At 28.8% G+C, this 22,944-nt stretch overlaps 1 protein-coding gene across 22 annotated transcripts in view; it reads left to right on the plus strand.

The window, feature by feature from the left end:
- The window catches only part of LOC100164103 (dystonin), a 78,109-nt gene that overhangs the window by 15,333 nt on the left and 39,832 nt on the right, over positions 1-22,944 (plus strand). For 13 of the 22 annotated variants that reach the window (XM_016805239.2, XM_016805251.2, XM_016805244.2 and 10 more), the window contains exons 2-5: positions 6,620-6,836; positions 19,649-19,710; positions 22,669-22,686; positions 22,812-22,856. In XM_016805239.2, coding sequence (XP_016660728.1) covers positions 6,707-6,836; positions 19,649-19,710; positions 22,669-22,686; positions 22,812-22,856 — 255 coding nt within the window. In that variant the 5' untranslated portion in view covers positions 6,620-6,706. The remainder of the gene's footprint in view (positions 1-6,619; positions 6,837-19,648; positions 19,711-22,668; positions 22,687-22,811; positions 22,857-22,944) is intronic. The other 9 variants (XM_016805248.2, XM_016805249.2, XM_008185881.3 and 6 more) reach the window with 5 other exon arrangements.

The following is a 22,944-nucleotide window of genomic DNA, read 5'->3' on the forward strand; positions in this document are numbered from 1 at the left end:
TAGGCATTTACGCGCGTGTGATCGAATACATAAATAGAAAACAAATTCTCGCGCTCTGACGCACCCGCGGCCGGCAGGTCTCGCCGGGAATTCCGAAAAACGACAGCCGCGATTTTTCACGGGCGATAAAAATCGTTATTTATCATTACCATGAATACCTATGTATAGTATACCACCGCTAAGTTTATAATATTGTACTCACGCGAAAACAATGTATCCCGGCGGTGAATGGTCGCCGCGCGGTAGGTGTGCATGTGCGGTGGTACATGTGAACCCGGTACTGCCCGAAGCGGAATCTGTGCGAGCACCGGTTCTCTCTGTGCGTGGCGGCGGCTGCGGCCCAGAATAAGTGCATATATATTTTTCAAAGTCACGTCTCTCGCCCCCCCCCCCCCCCCCCCGAGTATGTATATATGCAGGCAGTTATACTAACTGTGCAAAGAAACCGATCTTCCGACGATATGAATAATAATAATAATTTCGAGATTTATATAACATACAATAATAATAATAATAGCCGGTACAAGTCGCGCGCGACCGTTTGACGCCGCTCTTAACCGCGGGACCGCACGAATTAACCTACCGACGACGGCGACGTTAACGACTGTTTTTTTCGTTGCGGCGTCGTCGTGCGCGCATTGTGTTTACTATTATTATTATTGTTATTATCGTCATCGTCGCATGTACTTATTACGCAGTGTTTACTATCCGTTTTCGGCTCGTTCGGAGGGAGCACCCCCTCATCGGTGTACGTGAAAACGGGGTGATTATTCGTATGCAGGTCGAGTCACCGCCGCGCCGGCTGCGTTTGTTTATGTCCATACGCCGCCGTCGCTGGTCACCACCCCCGCCGAATATTATTTGCCCGATCCTATTTTCCCACGGCCGTAACACACTAATATACAGTGTGTGTGTGTGTGTGTGTGTGGGTTTGATTGTTTGAAAATTGCAATTATTAGACGTGATTATTGAAAAATTATCTGTTTAAATCATAAACAATGATATTATTTGGTTTTCGTTATACTCTTCGCTGCACATTAGACAATATTACAATGAACAGCGGTGGGGAAATATTAAAAAACACGACGTAAGCATATTTTTTATGCACGCGATTCGTCAAACTCCTCCGTGGTACGTGGTGTGCGTTGCGTTTGCTGCCATTCCGAACAATTTATGAATCTAATGTCCATTGAATTTTTCTTTACGCGATTATATTAACTCAGCTGTGATTTATTTTTCCCGTGTCCAAATCCAAGCGGATTTCATGCACGTCGTATGCGTTTTTGTCTAGTCATTACGTTGTGCTTAGAGGGATGGACGACAGTCACACCGTTATACCATAATATTATGTAATACTTATTATAATAGTTCCGTTTACCCGTGATATTGTGATAATCACCATTGCATTATTATTTCTCTGATTATTTCATTATGATTGTTAATTCGTAGATTCTAATTAACATTCGTTTGAGGTAAATAATTCATTGATGTCAGTTTTATTATTAAAATGTAAATGTTGAGTTTGTTGACCTTTATTGTTTACGTGTCGGTAATAACTAATAGTTTATTGTATACCTTAAAGTATTTCCAAAGAATCTAAATGTTTTAATATTATACCGTGGTTCACTTTATTATTAAGTAATAATTAATATATAAATATATTCACTTTGGTTTCATAACTATTGATAGTTTTTTCTTAAAACAAAATCTTTTAGGTAAAATATAGTATCAATTTTGTTAATTTAAACGTGTTTCCTAGGCTATCCAAAAATAATTATTATTATTTCAACAATATTCCAAGTTAATTTTTTTAACTTAATATTAATTATTAATATGAACCATAATTTTCGTTATGATAGTCCACAAACTTTGCTGTTAGTGACGTCTTTTGTTCGTATACCTACGTACCTGTCTGTTGTAAAAAATGCCATAAAACCTTTTTTTATATTAATCAATATAATATATTACCTATACACTTTACTATAATATATATTACAAAGCTTCTAAAATATTATTTAAATATTGTTTATTTGGATATCCATTATATTGTATATAATAAGGTTATTATAATCTTGTTATATACATGGCCTTGTTATTTAAAAGACATTTTTTTTGCGATGCACGAATTTTGATGAAGTCTGTCTGAACTATATAAAAAAAAAATTAGGAATATTTGAATTACATTAAAACCTTGATAATGTTTCATATTATATTCATTTAATGGCCATTGGATCGAGGACAGCTAGGTCTACTATAAGCGAATTAATGACAGATTACTATCCGATTACTGTATAAGTTGACGACATCATGTACTTTGGTTAACTTATATGAAGCTGGATCTATAATTAAAACATTATAAAAGCTGGGCTCTAATAAAAATATACGATTAGTTAAATTTAAAGTATTTATAAATCAACCTGGTGTATATTATCGGTGTCTTTTGTTTCTATCACATACAATGACACAAGTTAAATCCTTTATGATTGAGTAATAATAGTTAATAAAAACGACAGATATTAAAGTAACATTTATTCAAGTGCATAAGTTTTGATTTTTCATTCGATGATAATATTTACATTATAAGAATATAATATAGAGTTGGTACTTATGACTTTATGATTATCGGATCATTCGAGCCCATATTAAAACGGAATATATAATGGATATTAACAGTATATTTCGTTGTGAATTTGACAGTGTACAAATTAATACTGATTCTTACTCAAAACATTTATCTTTTTTTATGAAACCATATAATATATTATGTTTATAAGTCTATCTATATGTTTAAGAATTTATGGAAGTATGTATGCGTATGTAATATGTATGTATATGTCTATAGCGATAATTTATTGTTCAATGATGTTGATATCAATATGTATAATGTATATAACTACTTCTCGAGTAAATAATTGAATTTGAAGTTAGTTTTTAATTTTATGGCTTGTTGACTTCTATTAAGATGACATCCCAAGAAATATAATACTATGCATAGTACTTATAATACTTATTTCATAATCATAAAATATTTTAAGCCGCACAATGACCCTAAATTGCCTGCTGAACATGTACTAGAAAAATTAATGTGACTCTTGTAATAATTATACATCATAATAATTATGAAGATCATATTATATTAAGTATTTTTTTAAAATTAATTTAATTTAATTTCATATACAAATGAGTACTGGGACCCACTGAGAAGACCCTTGTTGCCTAGGAATTCAAAATATAATTATAGGTGCATAAAAATAACAGGTACATAATTAAAGTTGAAATTCTAAAAATAAACAAGCTAATGATTTAAATTTTTAACTAAAATTAGCTATGTATGGTACCTACTATCATATCTTTATTATAATAAATTTTATTTCTATATTATAATCTTCAAATTGATTTTATATTTCAAATTGAATTTCGCATATATTATATTATTTAAGTAAATTACTAGATTACTTTATAAACAATTAACCCTGTTGGACATAAATTGTTAAACATTTATAATCTACAAGATATCTTGTTCGCTACACTGTTCATCAAATCTAAATAAGGAAACACAAAGTTGCACTATGCTCCTTTACTCCTTATACTTAACTAAGAAGTTAAAATAATTAAAATATCTTGAAGTAATAATTAAATATGCTATTTCATTGAAATAAAATATGCAATAAAATATTTTCTGTTTTTATATGAACTTGTAATGTCCCTAAACATTATTTGTATGCACAGGTATAATATAGGTCCGGTTTTGCTTAGCATTTTTATTTACGTTAGACACATTTTACACCTACTCATAGGTGTGTATCAATTGGGTTTGGGGTGGTTAATCCCCCCTAAATGTTTTGACAACACTTAATATTTAAAGATTTAAAATATCAATATAAACTTATTAGTATTATTTATTATTAATTTCTTGAATTTATATACATCTGTGTTCCTTTACATATTCCGGGTGAAAAATATTGGAAGTAATAGTTGATAAGACCTGTCTAATGTTAATGATCGTGTCGAACCCCTCCCCAAAAAACACATTTGGCAAAATATCCACCAATAGACAAATATATACCACCAATATATACATTAAAAAGTAACTATACAGTACATAATATTATAACGAATTATGCTATACATTTTACTAAAATTAATTTTATATTTATATTGTTGGATGGTAATATATGTTATATCAGTTCTTAAATTCAGCTTCATAATGAGTGTAGATTTCTTATAATGTTGGTTGATTTACCAAATATGTTCTGTATTTTACGGTGGTCGGTGGGACGAAGAAATTGCATTCAACATACCCTGTATTTACCTATATTTAACGATTTTAAAAATAATTATCTTTTTAAACTGTAAGTAAATCTAAATGGGTATTATAATTTATAACACCATAATTTATTCATAACAGGGTTTTAATTTTATGAGTAGTATTAAACATATTTGTTTCATGTGTAGTTTCCATAGGTAACTCTTTCACTAGTCAAATAAAACCCATACTATTGAACAAAAATAATAACATTTTTTTAATGTCATCAAATTTAAATATCAACAATTTTAGCTCGAGGTAGTCAAAAGATTTTAACGCTCGATAACTTAAACCAAATAATATAAAATATTAATAGTCACTTTATTTTATTGAGATATACAAATCAAAATCATTTGAAAATGTAATAATCAACTATTTAGTTAAATATTAAATTTTAATTGTAATGAATTATTTAAACTTATTATAGATAGGTAGTGTAGGTATGTATAAAAAACAAACAATAATTAACTATTTTGACCCTTATATTTTATACATTATGATACATTAATATAATAGTAGTACAGATATATAAACAGTGTAGTTAAATAATAAGGAATATGGAAGCGTTTTGTATAAGTACCTGTTTATTATGGCCACGACCTTTAATAATTTGGCCTTTAAAAATAAAATCGTTTCTTTGTTTAATATACATACACTTAAAAATAAATTAATATGACGTATAAAATTCTTACGTCATTATGAACGGTAGTCTGTAGGGAAAGTTTTGTTCGATATACTTTCCTGTTATTAGGAAAACCATTGTTTTTAAAAATAACATTTCCTTAACTTATGTTATTTCAATTTTATAACAATACATTACGTTTTGTATTAAAACAGTTCAGTTACTCTAACGTTATATAAATTATAGATAGGTTATATCTTTCAAGTTTATACTTATTAATAAAATTGTTATGATGCTGTTACTGTAGAATAACTAATAAAATAAAAGTCGTGAGGACTACAGTCTACAGTTTAATTTTATTACTTACTAGTAATAATAATATTGTCTTTATAAGTTTGCACGACTACTATAATGTAGTAGGTAGGTATGACTACCTATATGGGAAAATATTAATTAAAATGTTATTAATTGTTTTTGACAAGTTTCAATTGGGATTTACGACTCGAGCAATTAAAATTGCAATATTAATATCTTCTTCGCCGGAGGCTATACACATTACACAGTATACAATATATTTGTACGAATTCGTATTTTTTAATTTCCTCGAAAACCCACGGACGAATAACACACACAGCACAATATGTACCCATATCAATTATACATTTATACTTATATAAAGATAGTCGGATGATATGGTGGCATGTTAATTACTTCGGGTGGCGCACAGCACGCGAGAAAAATCTGTTCGCAAAGCCCCGAGGTTTTTGCCAAACGAGTAGGTATATATTAAATAGGTACACGTGCAAGAAATGGACCTATAGTACTAAACGCTACTTGTAATATTATATATTTATATTATAATGTACGTTGCGTTATATTAGTCTCGCCGAGTGTCTCTCTGCCCACGTCCGCCTATGTAATAATATTATACCGTCGTCATTCCGGGCGCGTCCCCCCCCCCCCGCGGAATGCGATTCCGTTTTTTTCTCGTGCATATTATAATATCGCCGATGACCCGTTCCGGTGGAAAATCATCGGCGGCAGTCGTCGGGTGTAATGCAGTTCCATGTAAGGCGAACCGGCGGCGGCAGCAGTGCAGGACGCCAATCCCGCGTCCCACGGACCATCGCCGCCCACCGCTGTGCGTCGTCCCGCGGTGTGCGACCGGCGCGCGCGCGCGCGCGCGAATTCCATTTGGGGCCCGCGCCCTGGTTCGATCATCGTTTATATCGCCACCCGAGTCGCTCGCAAAAACCTGTGCCGGTTTCATTATTGTGAGGGGGGCACCTGGAGGGGAACGCACACGTACGCCCGCCAGCCGCCCCGCGAGATCGCGCGCGCACTTTATTCTGCGCGCGACAAAATGTGCGTGTGCGTGTGTCATACGTACAATATATTATGTCGTTATACGCGTGTGCAGCGCGTGCATGTGGCCAGTGATCGGCGACCCGTTGTCCCGACGATATTATATTATTTAACGTAGGCAGGTTACATACGATATCGTTTTTGGCGTTCGTCAGTCGAGTGTGGCGAGTGTTTGTTTGTGTGCAGTACATCAGCGATTAGGGACAGGCTCGTATACCCAGTTGACGAAACGCGTGCGGCGTGCGTTAGCAAAGAATAATACTCCGATAGCTGTTCAAATTTTGTGTTTTTTTGTTTCTCGTTCGTCCCTCATCCTCTCATTGAAGGATCGTCGCGCAATAAAGACGTTAGCGGCGTTAGCGATCGAGAAACAGGAGCCGTCCGCAGTACTGCCATCTCCTGCCAGGCGAGACATGTCGTACTACAAGGACCGTCTCGGGTTCGACCCAGACGAGCCGACGGCCAACGGCGACGGGACCGCGACAACCGGAACTCCACGCAAGTCGAAACGCGGATACGAGGAGAACCTGAGCAAGTTCAAAGGTTTGTCACATGTGTTTAACAATTCAATGGCCGTAATTTACTAGTGCGCTAGGTATTATCTATAAAGTAGTATCGCTGGTGATAATATAACATAGGTACCTACACCGATGCGACGTATTTCGGTTCCAAAGTGTTTTTTTTTTTGGCAGCGCGCGAAAACGAGGTCAACCGTGAACTCGAGCGCCGCCGCCGCCGGTCGGTCGGTCTGTCGTCTGTGCCGGTAGCGGCCGCGCACGACCGATTCCTCCGGCGCGGCCGCTCGCGCGACACATTTCTTCACGCCGCGCGCGCCACACCGCACTCGCCGTCCAAGGACTGACGGTGAGAATCGCCGCGCGCGCAGACATACTTATCGGGCGTTTGAAATGTGTCCACGATCCGCGGTGCAAGACGCGTACTAGCCGGCGTGCAGTCCGTGCGACCTGCCGGTGCCGCCCAGTCAGTGGTCCGTGTCGTGTCGTCGAGTCCGCCGGTTTACGATTCTAATAATATTATAATAATACATATAGGATAATACAATAATACATACCTTTATTATAATATCAATGACACATTGACACTTTCAATACGACCGCGGCGCACCGGCACTACGCGAACATCGTGCATTGTTATCGCAATACCGCGCGTGGGACGACGCGTTGTAGGCGGAATTTCTCGATGCCTGGAAAACGGCGCGCGGGTCTGTTATTCCGTTTTTTGGACTTATCGCACAGAATTTCTCTTTTATTGCGCGTAGGTGTTACACCCGCGCGTTGGAAGAAAATTTTTTATCGTTTTACTTAAAATCCATAATAATAATTATTTGTAATTTAATGTGATATCGTACAGGTGTCAGGTACCATATTGCGCGGTTAATATCGCAATCGGTTGTAAATCGTAATAATAGTAGTAACACTTTCTGTGTAGGGTTCGTTTTGTATTGTAACACGTGATATGTTGGGTAACGGCTGCAGTGTATATATAATATATTGTAATGTCTGTTTAGGCGCTGTCACTGCAGTGCCTATCAATATACACGATATATGTCTGTCTTATGATCATTTAAATACAATGCTATACGTATTTTATGTGTTTTGTTTCAGCTTTAAAAAACTCTTATAGACATATAACTGTATTATTAAGTACATTTTGAGTTTTCACCACATATATTCTGTATTCTCTATATATAATATATATACCAGCATAGCTTGTGATAAACCATTATATGAGGTTCCATCTGTATTCGGTATAATTGCGTATTCAAAAAGTTATACCCTGACGTGATGAATTAATGTACTTATGCTATTTTTCACATTATAAAACCATATGGAATAGCATATGTTCATTTAGTTTACTCCCCTAACTGATATTAATGTACTACCAACGATGATGTATTTGAATGGTTACTAAAAAATCAACTATAAATTATAACTATGCTTATTACAATTATTTAAATTAAAATTAATTGTATTGTTTTTTTTATAATTTATATAAGGTTAAGTAGGTACTTGATGAGCTGTTAAGATAAAAAAAATTAAATGATAGATTTAGGTATCTATATATCTATAAATTTTATTACGAACAACTATAAGTTTTGAAAAAAAACTATATTTTCCCATACTTAGGTATTTGAAATATATTGAATTTTTAATTTATAAAATACCAATTAAAAATTATCTGCGTTTAAAATTCTTACAGTTTTTACACCAGAACTTATTGCACATGATTTGTAGTACAATAAATGACAAATAGTGTAACCTTGCAGCGATTTAAAAAAATTAAATGTTATTTGAATAATGAAAAATTATAACGTATCGGTATAAATTATTGAAAACGTTTGCCTTCGTAATTTTTTAATAATTGCACATCCAGATATTACGCCACATTATAATTTTCAATAGGACTTAATTCTGACACGTGATATGTATAATATATTATAGAATAATGGCATGCGGCTATCGCAATGGCATTGTACTCCAATAAGATCTAATAAATTATTTATTCTTAAGGGAAAACATAATTTTCCTTGCACTTTTTATTTATGTAATTTAGATTGACAAAGCCCGGGGTGTGGATAAGAGTAGGCGAATGCAGTGGGCAGGGTCAGTGGTTTTCGCCATCAGTGTTGTAGTACACTAATACAACACCTAAAAAGGTATAGGTCAAAATAAAAATAACCAAAAAAAAAATCATTCATCGAAGACCGGTCATCGTGTTTATAGCCTAATATTATCAATTCATTTCAAGACAATAAAACCATGGTTTTGCAAGACAGGAAATAAACGTAATAAACTCAACAACTTGATGATCAGAACCATTTGTTTTTATTATTATCTAATTATTCACTCGGTTATAATCCTTGCCGATCCATATTAAATCAGTAGTTAAACCATATCAAAATACCAAAAGAAATATATTTTCTCATTTTAGATCAAGGCATCAAATTTTAAGCCACAAATTGTATATAAATAATTTGGTTTTCTCTAAATTTCGTGTTCGAATAGTTATCTAGTTGTTTGAAAATGATGCATTGATGAGTATTACATTTTCTACGGTACTCAGAATTGTATTGTTTAATGTACAGACGTTTTGTGTTACGCCAATAAGGGTTTTAATTAAATATTTACATCTTCAATAAATAGATAAATATAAAAAAAATAATATACTGTTCAACTATAATTATGCTGCAGTACTTACCTAATTTATTTTTACTGAGCGTAGTTACTCATTGTATAAACATAACTTAATATCAGTCGTAGTAGATTTTTATCATTATAATATTGAAAATATTAATTATAGTTTAATCATTGAATATTATGATATAATTTTTAAAAATATTTGTTGTAAAAAGTATACTTTATTATGACCTTTGATAACGAAAAATGTGTATTTTTTATGTATTTAATTTTTGTTTTTAGGTAATTTTTAGATAACATCTATATATATATAGGTATTAAAAATATTTAATTAGAAATAGAAGAAGCATTATCTATACTAAACATGTTTATTCAATTATCGGCATTATATTTAGTTCTTTCATCTTATTAACTTATCAATTCATATTGGTGTATAATATTATATAATATATATGTAGTTGTGTATGTATACATTGTTCATCAATAGTATTATTTTTGTATTTTACGCACATCTAGAGGTTTTTTTTTATTAATCATATAATAAAATATTATTTTTGGTAAAATACCGGTAAAATACTAAAATATAATAAATAATAATTTTGAATATTTTAATATCTAAGTGCCTTCTAAGAAATAATAAAGTAAAACTGTCAAAATGTAATTTTTTAGGAATGTATCAGTACTTAAAGGAGGCACTTAAATAGTATATATAAAAGTATAATATTATTAAACATCTGAATATTATAATAGTATTTATTATACCTACTAGTATTTATTATATACCTACCTATAATACATTTTATTTTTTATTCAAAAATAGTACCTACACTGGTGGTTCTTTATAAAATAATAAGAAAACGTCACTGCATATAGTCGTGTACATGTCAATAATCTTTTTGTCTTCATTAAGAGTGTTCATTATTGAGGTCCAGTTAGAATCTTAAACAGTTGAATATTTTATCATTTATAATACCTATAGATATAATATTATTGAATGTTATGTTAAAAACAATAATTGAATGTCAGTATTTTTTTTAGTTTTTGTATCTACAAATGTGAATGTAGTTGATTTTATAAAGTAATTATATTTTAATTTGTCAAATACTTTAAAGTATATTAATATACTAACAAAAATAAAACGATTAACTATCGTTTATCACCATTTGGGGGTGAACAATAAACGAACTATTTAGCTGATTAAAAATTAATTTTGTTTATTGCTTTACTTTTCCGCTTATATATAATTTATAATTTATATTATACATCATATTTTTTTTACTGTGGGAAAACCTCGTGGCCATTTAAAATAACTTTCGTTTTTGAGCGTAATACCGGTCAAGCCGGTGGAATTATCCCTATTAAGTATTATTCATGGGCGTGTCGCTGATATCGGTTACTCTTTACAGCCTGTATTACACCTACCATTTTCCGTGCGTTATTTTAAAAGCGAAACAATCGAATGTTTTGCGGAGAGTTGTATATGTATATATATGTGTGCGTGTGTGTGCGTGTGTTTGTGTGTGTGTATGCGTGTGTGTATGCGCGTGCAAACTATATGGCGCCTAAGATGGGTAACATGATATTGCTTAGAGTATAACGAAGAGATGAAAGAAACCACACACGATTGCCGTTCAATAACAATAATCAATTAGAATCGCATTTCTTAAATTTAATCTCCTATATTTTTGTAAGCAACGAGATTTAGATAGTATGTACTACAATTTTTTATTCGGAGTATAACATCGCAAAACCCATTATTCACTTCGAAGGCCATTCTTCGCTTTGGAATATTAAAAGTACATTTGGTATCACGCATTTTTGTACGACGATGATCTGTATTTTAACATGAATAAGATAGGTATACAAATAAGATGTTATCTAACGGCCCATAATAATATAGTCTTTATAAGTTCATTTGAATAACATTTTATTATTTAATATTTAATATATTTTTCTTTAATCCGTGCAATTAACAATAAATCTGTAGGTACCTATATGAAAATAAAATAGATTTTCGCGTACATGGCACATTGTCTTATAAACAAATAATATGATGAGTAATATGTTGTTCATTTTGTAGTAAAAATATAATTTTCTAAAGTCTATTTTTTCAATACAATATAAACAATTTACTAATATAGTTATGAGTAGACACTTCAAATATGAATAGGTAATAAAAGTGTATGTTAAATAAAGAAATCTAAAATATTTTATACTATATGGATCAATCACTGGAGGTCACACAAATACTCGTCTACTTAAAGGACTAGGGTTTATTAAACGTGTAATGAACTTATGATGACCTGAATTAATCTTATAAATGATAAATACCTTAATACATATAGACTATATAGTATATACCATATACCATATAATATATAGGACAAGTACAGCACTTGATTTTGTTCTTGTTTATTGGTGATCTAAAACCAACACATTTAAATAACGTTTAAACTTTAAAAATATTTAAATTGTGTTCTCAAAGCAATAAGATTATATTTATTATAGAACTTGTTATAAATAATGAACGATAATATTGTTAATTATTATGTTATTTTTTAATTTTTATTGAGGAATTATTGAGGTCATAATAATATATGTAATATTGTCACTTTTAGTTTAGTTTTTAATATCAACCTATATTTCAATTCAAATAAAAATTATTTAGACAATTTTTAATCAAAACAATTGCCTTGATATGATCGGTTATGATAATTATTCATTTTTAATTTTTTCATTAAATAATAGCTTTCAATTTATTTTACGTGGCGATATAATAATATAGTTCATAGATCATTATTATTACTCTTAATTGAAAGTATTACCTTATTATTTTTTAATTGGAAGTTATAAACACAATTTGTCTTACGTTATTTATATATCACTATGTGAATACATCAGTGTGTTAACTAAAAAATGAAGATTTTGTGAAAATCGAGTTATTGATATCTCTTATCATAATAGGTAGGCATTATACTAGATTACAGTTTAACTCAATTTTTCCATAATACTTAATACATAATACACTAGTGCATTGTAAATTAATGTTATTTTTACTATTAGAAAACATATTGTGTAACTCAAAACCTTCCAATTTCCATTTTCAAGTTACTACACTAATATACTCACAGTGCGATATGGTAGGTAAAGTATATGTCAAAATATAAAAAATAAATACTCAAACATATCAAACAAACGTTAGAAAAATAATATTATAATTCATGTATATATACGAATAAGTTATGAATTAACTTAACATTTTTATGTATATAGAATAAATATAATTTCATGATTTTTTAAATATGTTTTTTTATTTATTTTTTATTTGTTAAATGCTTCAATATATAGTTTGTTATTATAAGTTTGGATGGTTTTTAATTTTAAAATAAAAATTTTAAACTGATTTTTATGTTCAATAATTACACACTAAATAGGTATTTGCATAATATTATAAAATTATAGTGTATATGTATAACCATTGAAATCAAAATTGGTACCTATGCAAATTTTAATACATAACATTATATATAGATGTTAGATATTATTATAGGTATTGCAATAGCTGGTATAGCCGTATATTATATTACTTTGTATATATATACCTATATATAATATATATTACTTGACAGAACATTATATTTGAAATTAAATATATATATTATAGTTTTTAACATTGATGTATGTTTTTTGCTTGGTTAATTCTATTATACAATAATAATTTATATTTTTTTTCAAAACGTGTAGTATGATTTATGGGATTATTACATTTTTTATAAAAAATATTGTAATTTATAACATTTAATTCGTATACAGTTTATATATATTTTTTTCGACATTTAGCCATATTATGGTAGTCATGAATAGTTTTATATCAACTATTTTGGAAATTTCGGTTTTCATCTTATTTAAATCTACTTTTATAGGCATTCAAAAATGTAAGTATGCCGTTTTAATTAATGTATTCCCTTATACCTGTGAGCAAGCAGTGACAACATATATGTCATTCACTGAACGTTATTTATCTTTCCAAGATCATTAATTTAAATTTGACGTATTTTTATTAACAACTCGTTAAAACACCATTATGCTACTATTGGTAAAATTTCGCATAGGTAACAACATTTGTATATTTTCTAAGTGGATACTCCATACAATTTGTTGAATGAAAATAATAAATGAAAAGAAAAATTAGGTTATTTATTGTTATGTCAAGGACAATAATTTAATAAAAGTCAAGTTTATTGTTCAGAATGTTTTATGAAGATCCACTGATTGATGAAATGGGATAAATAAGTTATTAAATGTGGGAATGTGTACAATTATATTAAACTATACCTAATAACCAATATATATCATATTCTATGTGCCTATCTGGTTGTATTATTTATATTTTGAAAATAAGATTGATAAGGACTTTTGACACTGTGTAGAATGTATACTATGCGTGCTATTTAGCTATTATTAAGTACTGATACTATGTGATACATAATATGTCATTATACCTACTGATAGTAAGTTATAGGTACAAGTAATAACTAATAAGTAATAATTTATATTACTAATGTCTGAATTGTCTTATATTTTTAATTTTAAACATATATTTAGTGTATGTTTAAATATTTTATGGCAAATCTTTATGAAATATTAATCAATATTCTCGTCAATATCACCAATGGCAATATTAATTTGTTTTTTTAACATTATATACTTATATCTAAAAGTAAATATCCTCCGGCGGGAAAGCGTTTGTTGAATTTAATATATTTATTTAAACTCTAATATTTTTTAAATTTGTAATAACTTTATTATTATAGACATCCAATCGATAAAATAGCATTGTCAATTTAATGTATATTTAGTATATAAATTATAAATTGATAACTAATATGGTTTTTTACGATATTATATAAAGTTTTGCTAAGTATATATTATTTAATGTACCTATTGATGAATATTTGTGTGCGAGTCCTTATTATATAACCATATTATATAAGTACATATTATTATGTATTATGAATGAATTTTAATACACGGTAGACATTAATTTAAATTTGGTGAGCTCTGTAGGACTGTAGACTGTATTAATTATTTAATTGTACATTAATTTCTAATCAATATATTATCGTGTGACATACATTTTTTTCAAGTACATATATACGAATGGTGCTTTAAAATATAAATCAACAAAATAAAATATTCATTAAAAAAAACAATAACATAAACAGAAAATTCCTGTGTATAAAAAGTGTACAATTTACGGGACTAGCAACTCTAAATATCGTATAATTTAAAATTTAGTTTTACAACTACTTGTGTTATTATTTACTAAGTATATATTTTTTGATTTCATTATGAAACTAGTATTATCGTTATTCATTTGGAATAAAACCAAATTTGTTTATTGTACGTGCAAGTGAGTGGCTATATAATTTGGTTCTAGTTTTGGATATGATTAATAAAATTATAAATTATAAATAAATTATCATACCTATAATACAGAAAGAAAAATAAAGAATAGAAAAAATCAATGTGGATTAATGTATTTCCGATGATAGTCAAGTCAACCTATTGCTTTCGGTTGGTCTTTCTATATAGTTTCCGGTGCGGAAAATTGTCTAGTTCGATTCCCCGAATTCGTCATTGTTTTAGTTGTGGCCTTGGAATACTGACCTAGAGAAATTTATGAAGACTGACGACATAATATATCATTTTAATTATATATATATAATCTATGTACATCAAGTTTTTTTCTTCTCATAGATCTGCTAATTAGACGATATTAAATACACTATTCGCACGAACCGAGTTCGTAGTTAGGCGCGTTGAATCATCGCAGTGACTGGTGGTCGCTTAAAATACCAGGTAAACGGTTACGTCAACCGCGATATTAGTATTATTATATTATGTATACACGCATTGCACACGCGCGCATGTACGTGCTGAAGCCTCGTGTAATATAATAATAATATTATGTATGTTATACGACGTCGGCAGCACTATAAAAGTCGTCTCGAATGCGTTCAGCTGCCATATAGGCGACTACAGACATTTTTTTGTGGGAAGGGGGGGAAGGACAAGCTCTATATCAATGTTTATAATACAATATAAGAAATATCGTGCATAACTATACACTTTATAATGTATATTATATATGTATTTTTTGATAGGATTTTGATTATTTAAGCTCGTTTTTTTCATGATTTAATTAAATTCTAGTGAAATCAATGCATACCACGATTAAAGATAGTACTGTCTTTAATCGTGATGCATACATTGAAATATTATTATTGTTGAAAAAAAAATTAATAACGTCTCTCAGTCTTTTCCAAAATTATAAACATAAAAATATTATAGATTCAATTTTTACAATAATATTAACATTTAATTATAACTCATTAGCATTGAGACCTAATATCATATTACCATAATATAGCGGATCTCTAAAAAGCCATAGGGGCAAATTCCATACATTACCTCCATCTTATCTTTTAGAGCCCATGGTTTCAGTATTGCTGGAGGTGACGATGACGTGACTCCGCGACAGCGTAACAATATAAATATATAATACACATTATCATAATATTATTTATTATGTACCTACCTATATAATTGCTAGTGTTGTTACAAATACGGGGAAAGGTCGATTGACTGCGCCCCCTCCCACCTTGGGGTCTATATTACTAAATATACTGTCGGTATTTGCCTACACTTCGATAGATCTTTCGTTATGTTCATTATTATTATTTATTAGTTTTATACAGTGTGCTATACTAATTTTAGTCATTTTTTCAATTTTGCTCTTGGTTTTGTTTTTACGGTACGTCTAATATATGAGGTTAATGTTGTTTAAGTTTTTCGTGTAAAACGTTTTCTCTCGAAATCGCATGAGTTGGTTGATAAAATTATTAATTAGTGTTGCTGACGAAATAGATCACTCCGTATATAATATCATGACGTATAATGAACAGGTATTACGATCCACAGCCGCTGTGCTAATTAGAAAATATATCGTACACTTGTATATTATAATTGTATGCATCGTGCTTTGAGTACCGACAATGAGAGTTCGACCTCAGGTTGTGAGGTTTCGCTGTTGTTGGTTTTCCTTACCCCGGATCTTTTGTTTTTCTCCGAGGTGAAATTGTTTTCTTAGAAAATCTGTAAACAGGCGTCCTACGGAGGAGAATGCGTTTGAAAAACGTCTCAGAAGTCGGCCTCTTCACTGGCCTTATGTAACAACAATATTACGACGACGGTTGTATGCGGTATTTATTACCTAAGTATATAATAATATATATTTTATTATATTGAATAATTTGTTATTATACTGAAGCGAGCATTAGTTATAAATTATTAACATCAACAGCACTAAACATATTGTTCGGTTTCGTTATCTGAAAATCAATACAATATCGTTAAAATGCGTCGTTTTTTTTCGTTCTGGAGTCATTTTATAATACTTTTATGCTTTTATTCCAAAAAATTATAAAACTTTGTTTTTTATTGTAGATTAGTACCTATATTTTAAGTAACTATTATGAATGAGTTAAAACGTGATGGAAAATAAATATACAGGTTTAATCGTATACACGGGTATAATAACAACAATTATTATATAATATACATAGGACCACCCTAATCCTTGAGCGTCCACTGTTATTTTCGAATAAAAGCTACGTATATAATTTAAATAAACATCTCAATTTCTTTTTTTGATTATTTAAATGATATATTTTAAATACAATGTTCTTGTTACTTTGTAAGATGTGTGGAATAATTACACAATCGTTTTAAAAGCATTTATTTTTAGTTACATATGATAACGTATTAATAATTAATTAATTATACACAATGTTATGTTTGGCATACTTTTTGCGTAGGCTCGCTTATTATTTTAGTGCCTTCTCAAGAACACAATTATATTATAATCTTTTAATTATTTTCGCATCAAAATCTATATTGTTTTGCATGTAGGTACGGTACATTTTTATTTAAATATTAAAATTAATGGTTTTTCTTTTCGACTATAAAAATTCTAAAAATATTCTTTGAAAGAGACTATTAAATTAATCTTATATATAGGTACATATACCTATTACCTATACCTACATATTTTTAATTAAAGTTAATGCGTTAAGAGACCTTTTGTAGAGCTATGTGTGGTTTTATTTTATTTCATTTATTCCCAATGAACCTGAAACCTTCGAGATAACATTTTCGATAGGTGTTACTTAAGGTAACATATTTTGCGATAAGTGTCATGATATAAAATTGTACCTATATATTAAGTATTTAAGATATATTATTTATAATGTTTGATTTTTAATTTAAATCTTAAAATATTATATTATATTTTAATATTAGGCATATAAGTTTAAATGTAGTTTAGAGCATAAACGATTAAAAATGTGTGTGTTTAAACACATAATATAGGTATACAATATACACATTAGACATTGTTATTTTTGTTCATTCAATTTTTCAAAATATAGTTTTAAGGTTCTAAAGATTTGTGCTGATGTATAAATGTATTAGTTAAAGGTATGGTAGTGCCAAAGCCAAATTATGATTTCAATTGGAATTATTCCATTTGATGTACCCACTTGACCGTCTGCCAATCTAAAAATGTGTACCATGCTACCATTTATTACATATCATTGTCTCTAGTTAATTAAGCTGAATGTGTCATTTTTGATTTTAAAAATATTTGCCAGAAAGTTTTCGTTGAAAATTTGATAATTTATAATATAGCCATTATTTATACATTTCTTGAAGAATTCTTTGTTTTTTCTTTTTGCATTTTATTGCACACTTAATTTTATAAACAAGCAGAATTTAACATTATTGTCTGATAATAGGATATTACTAAGATTAGAGGACGTAATGTCTGCATTTGTTGTATCCGTCTTACAAACGTACAATATGGAAAATTTGAGTTCAACCGAATACATTTTGTGTTAATGGTTTTTTATTACTGTATAAATTGGCCTATTTTCAAATTTGAAGGTAATGAAATTATCTGTTACCTCGTCGCTTTTTTCGATGTTTTAATTTAAAGCTAGTGAGTTATGAACATTTTTAAATGGTTATATTTTAGATAGGTATACTTATAACTTATTTTAATAATATTATGTCAACATTTTTTATTTTAATATTAAAAAAAAAAAAAAGTGACGACAGAACAGATAATATTCTTTCAATTTGATGACAGGTTAATTTATACTGTAATATAAGACTCACAACACAAAACGGGTTCATTTGAACAAAAATTTGCTATGTTGTGCGTTTGTAAGATAGAGACGACACGCGCGAGCATCACGTTTTTAATTATAAATTATTGAAATTATATAGGTAATTTTTTTGATACGATACATTTTTAAAAATATGGAAGTACCTATAAATCCCAAGTATTCATTACAGTTTTCAAAATATCTATGTATATTGAATATGACAATGTAAACACGGCATGTACGATGACATATGTAATGGAACAGTTATAATTAATTTGGTTTGTCACAAAAATAAATATGAAATTTGTATTGACTTTGCGTCTGAATGAATTATCATAATAATGTGTTTTTGTAAATATTATCTTATAGGTACTACAAGTTAATATTATATTAATTATTAGGCAGCGTATTCAGATTCTGAAAACAACGTCATAAAATTAAAATAAACTGTAGTGCTGAATGAAACAAAGACGTAAAATGTTCCAAATAGGTCGAAGAAAAAAATCGAAGCGAAATGCATAAGCGATAAATAAATTCTTGTAAATTCGATTACGTTTAGCCGGAACGCTCCCAGATAGAGTAATTACATGGTATTGCATGTCTAATGAATATTGTTATATTGGGGCACAGACTAGTGTTTTTGTTACTTGTTATACATTTTAAAATTTAGAAATGTCGCAATTCGTATAGTTTTGTGTAAATTTATTTGTATTATAATAACTAATAAGTACGTCATGTTAGATGAAGTTTTTTTTTGAAAAAATTATATAATATTATGTACATAATGACGTGGCAGAACGTTATGCATAGTTCAACGTAAATTACAACTAAACGTATATTATAATATAGGCCGTATAATAAATGGTTTGCCTGTGTAAACTGGAAAATATGTTTTTAAGTTTTTAACCGATAAAAATTGACTATAATATTATTATCTTTAAACTAAAGTTTTATATTTTGTTTTCAGATGAAAGAGATGCCATACAGAAGAAAACGTTTACGAAATGGGTGAACAAACATTTGAAAAAAGTGAGTCATATAACATTAGTACTTATGGTGTATTATATTTTACTATATGTATATTTATATCTATTATAATATATAATATGAATACAAATAGGTATTGGATGGTAGTTAATACAAATAATAATGTTAATGTTAAACTTAATAACATATTATAATACATGTAATATTTTGTTTAACATAAAATTCTTAACTTTGGGTTTAGTTTTATAGATAGTACCAGCTATAGTCGTTATACGTATTAATAATTATGCACCTGTCAAGCACAAAATATAATATATTATACATTCCCATTATTTGAATAGTGAATTGCATCGTTTTTGGTCACAAAGGAGTCTTATCATTGAACAAAACAAACAAACGCGAATATTTATACTCGTTGACGTGTATATAAATATTTTTATTACCTAGTCACTTTGTTATGCTTAGTTGAGTCTGGAACTTTTTTAAGTAATACAAATATATTGATTTCAAAAACATTATTATATTTATATTTTAAAAATAATTATGGTTTGACGTTTAAAAATATACCTCACGTTTATGTTGCTTATACGGTTTTGAGTGATATTATGTTATATCACTATTTTTTCTGTTACTTAAAATTATTAACTCTCATTTAAACTCTCTCTTGTAAAATTAGACGCTGAATATATTTGTACTGTGTAATATGTCAAATACTCGTCATAATATAGGTGTCAAAACCGATATTTAACTTTTTTTCAATTAGAAATCTTTAATTGTATTGTAGTAAGCATAACCTCTAAATTATAATATATTACACAAATAACTGAGGATATTATGTTGATTTAGTCCCCAATGTAAGCTTTTACAATTTATTAATATTTTATTAAATACGTATATTTTATAATAAATTGAAGGTGATTTTAAATTTTCACTTACAGTAGCGATTTTGACTAAATTTCAAGGAAGAGAGGCATATTTATTGTATCATATATGGCACAAGAAAATTTGTTTTATTTCTGTTACAAATACTAAGTACATAGGTGCTTTTATTATTGTTATATTTTAAAACTTTATACTATTATAATAATAGTCATAAAATATTATTTTTAAATATTTATATTATATTAAAAAGGGTTAGTCAAATCCCAATTGTGGAGGGGGTCAATCGTCCCAATGACCTCTCTCAAAACAGTCACTGCTTACGTAGTTTAAAAAACAATTTAAATATTGAAAAAAGTCTACCCACATTATATATCATTAGATTAAGACTACTTAAAGTATTTTTTATTTTTGCACCATGTGAGTCAATAAGTATCAGGAATAAGTACTTATCTGATTTAAATAAAGTTAGTCTATGAGATTAAAAATGTCGAGTTTTTGTTTTAATAGTGTGTATAGTTTCTTAGAAAGAGACTACAAGTGTTCGCTTTTAAAATGTCATGATAATATCTATATTCAGTTATTTCGAGAGAGTCCTCCTATTCTAAAGTCCTCGAGGTTCACAAATAATGTGAATTTATAAAAATTCTTTGCAATTTTTTTTTTCATATAGCTTATTCATATTTATGGATTACCTATTTCATTTTGATTTAATATACTCTGTATGTCAAAAAATGGCTTTAAAAGTCTAAATATTACAAAAGTTTGTAAGTACCTACATGTAAAATTAAAATTAAAATCGTAAATGTCGCTGCTGTGAACTTTTAACTTTGAAGTGTCTTCTTTTTCACCGGACTTAAATAATAAAATGTACTTAATAATAATATTCGTAAATGATTAAGAGATGTGATATATTATACTTAAATTTAGTATATATAAAGTCAATACATTAATTCATATTACATTAAGATTTTTGAGAACAAAAAACCTTGCGTTATTAGACTTTTATGATAGTTTTAGTGAATTTTTGTAGATACACGGTGAAATTTTTCGCTGAATTTCCGGTTTAGTCAATTTTCCGTTAGAAATTACATTATTAAAATATACACAAAATTGAATCCAATTTTATCATCTGCATATAATAATGTAATGACAATAATATAACGAATGGTTTCGATAGAAGTTGGCACTATAACTAGATACTATAATATAGGTATAATATATTTTTTTGGTAGGTAGTTAAAAATATCTGTGGGTGAATGAAATTTCGGAAGCTTTTATTTATGCTGTATCCTCTGATTAGAGTCTGCAATAGGACAGTTATAAATACAGCCCAAAAAATTATAATGCATCAACATTTTGTTAAATAAAATTTACGTCACCTAACTATTAATTTGAAGTGTACAAACCTAAACTTTACATTGAATAAATATTTAAATATTTGTTTCTAATAAGAATGTAATGTGTGATAAATAAATTTAGTGTACCCAACCTATTGTTTTGGTACATGTTAACATTTTTAATTGATTTTATTTGTAATTACTATAGTGTTTATATATATATATTTTTTGATTTTAGTATGCATTTGCTTATTATTTTTCTTTATTATTCTATAATTTTTGGGTCAAGGTATAAATAACATAGTACCTAAAAAATATCAACGCCAACTTACTTTTTTGTACTAGTTAATGATGTATCCACCAACACAAAACGGAAACATTTAAATATCATATTATTCATATTGAATAATATATTTTGGTTTGGCAAAATTATGTTTTTAGGATTGGCATATGGTGGGTATATATTACTTCCGCTATCGAAAACAAAATAAGATTTATCTTTCAAAAAAAAAAATAACAAAATAAATCAAAAATTGCAATGCATTACTTTTTTTTTAGGGGGTATACCTTCTTGAGTATTATGGGGTTTTATAATATACTTATATCAATATTTATAAAAGTAAAACCGTAAATAAATAAAACTTATTATTTATGTCACATATTATAATATTATATACTTTAAAGTTTAGTATAATCATTATAATCTGTGGATTAAAATTAACATTTGCTTATATCAGTTCTTGTGTTTTTTTTTACATTTAACCTGAATATCTGAAAGCAGCACTGGAAATACTCGAAGGTAGGATAATTACTTAGAAAAAAAAAAATAATAACTCACGTTTTAATTTGACACGATCGAAAGGATTTTCGTTCATTTTTCTCGTAATTTACTTTAAAAGTAAATGAGTAAATTGTATGTTTCAGACATACACTTGTTTGCAGGCGTGTTCTAATTCTAGTTGTTCTTGTGTAAGTTTACTTGAGTTGAGCGTTTTCAAATATTTTCTTTTGAGTGATAGTTTTTTTTTTTTTAAAATAGAAGTACTAATTGTAACCC

The sequence above is a fragment of the Acyrthosiphon pisum genome, chromosome A2 (assembly GCF_005508785.2).
Source record: "Acyrthosiphon pisum isolate AL4f chromosome A2, pea_aphid_22Mar2018_4r6ur, whole genome shotgun sequence".
Taxonomy (NCBI): domain Eukaryota; kingdom Metazoa; phylum Arthropoda; class Insecta; order Hemiptera; family Aphididae; genus Acyrthosiphon; species Acyrthosiphon pisum.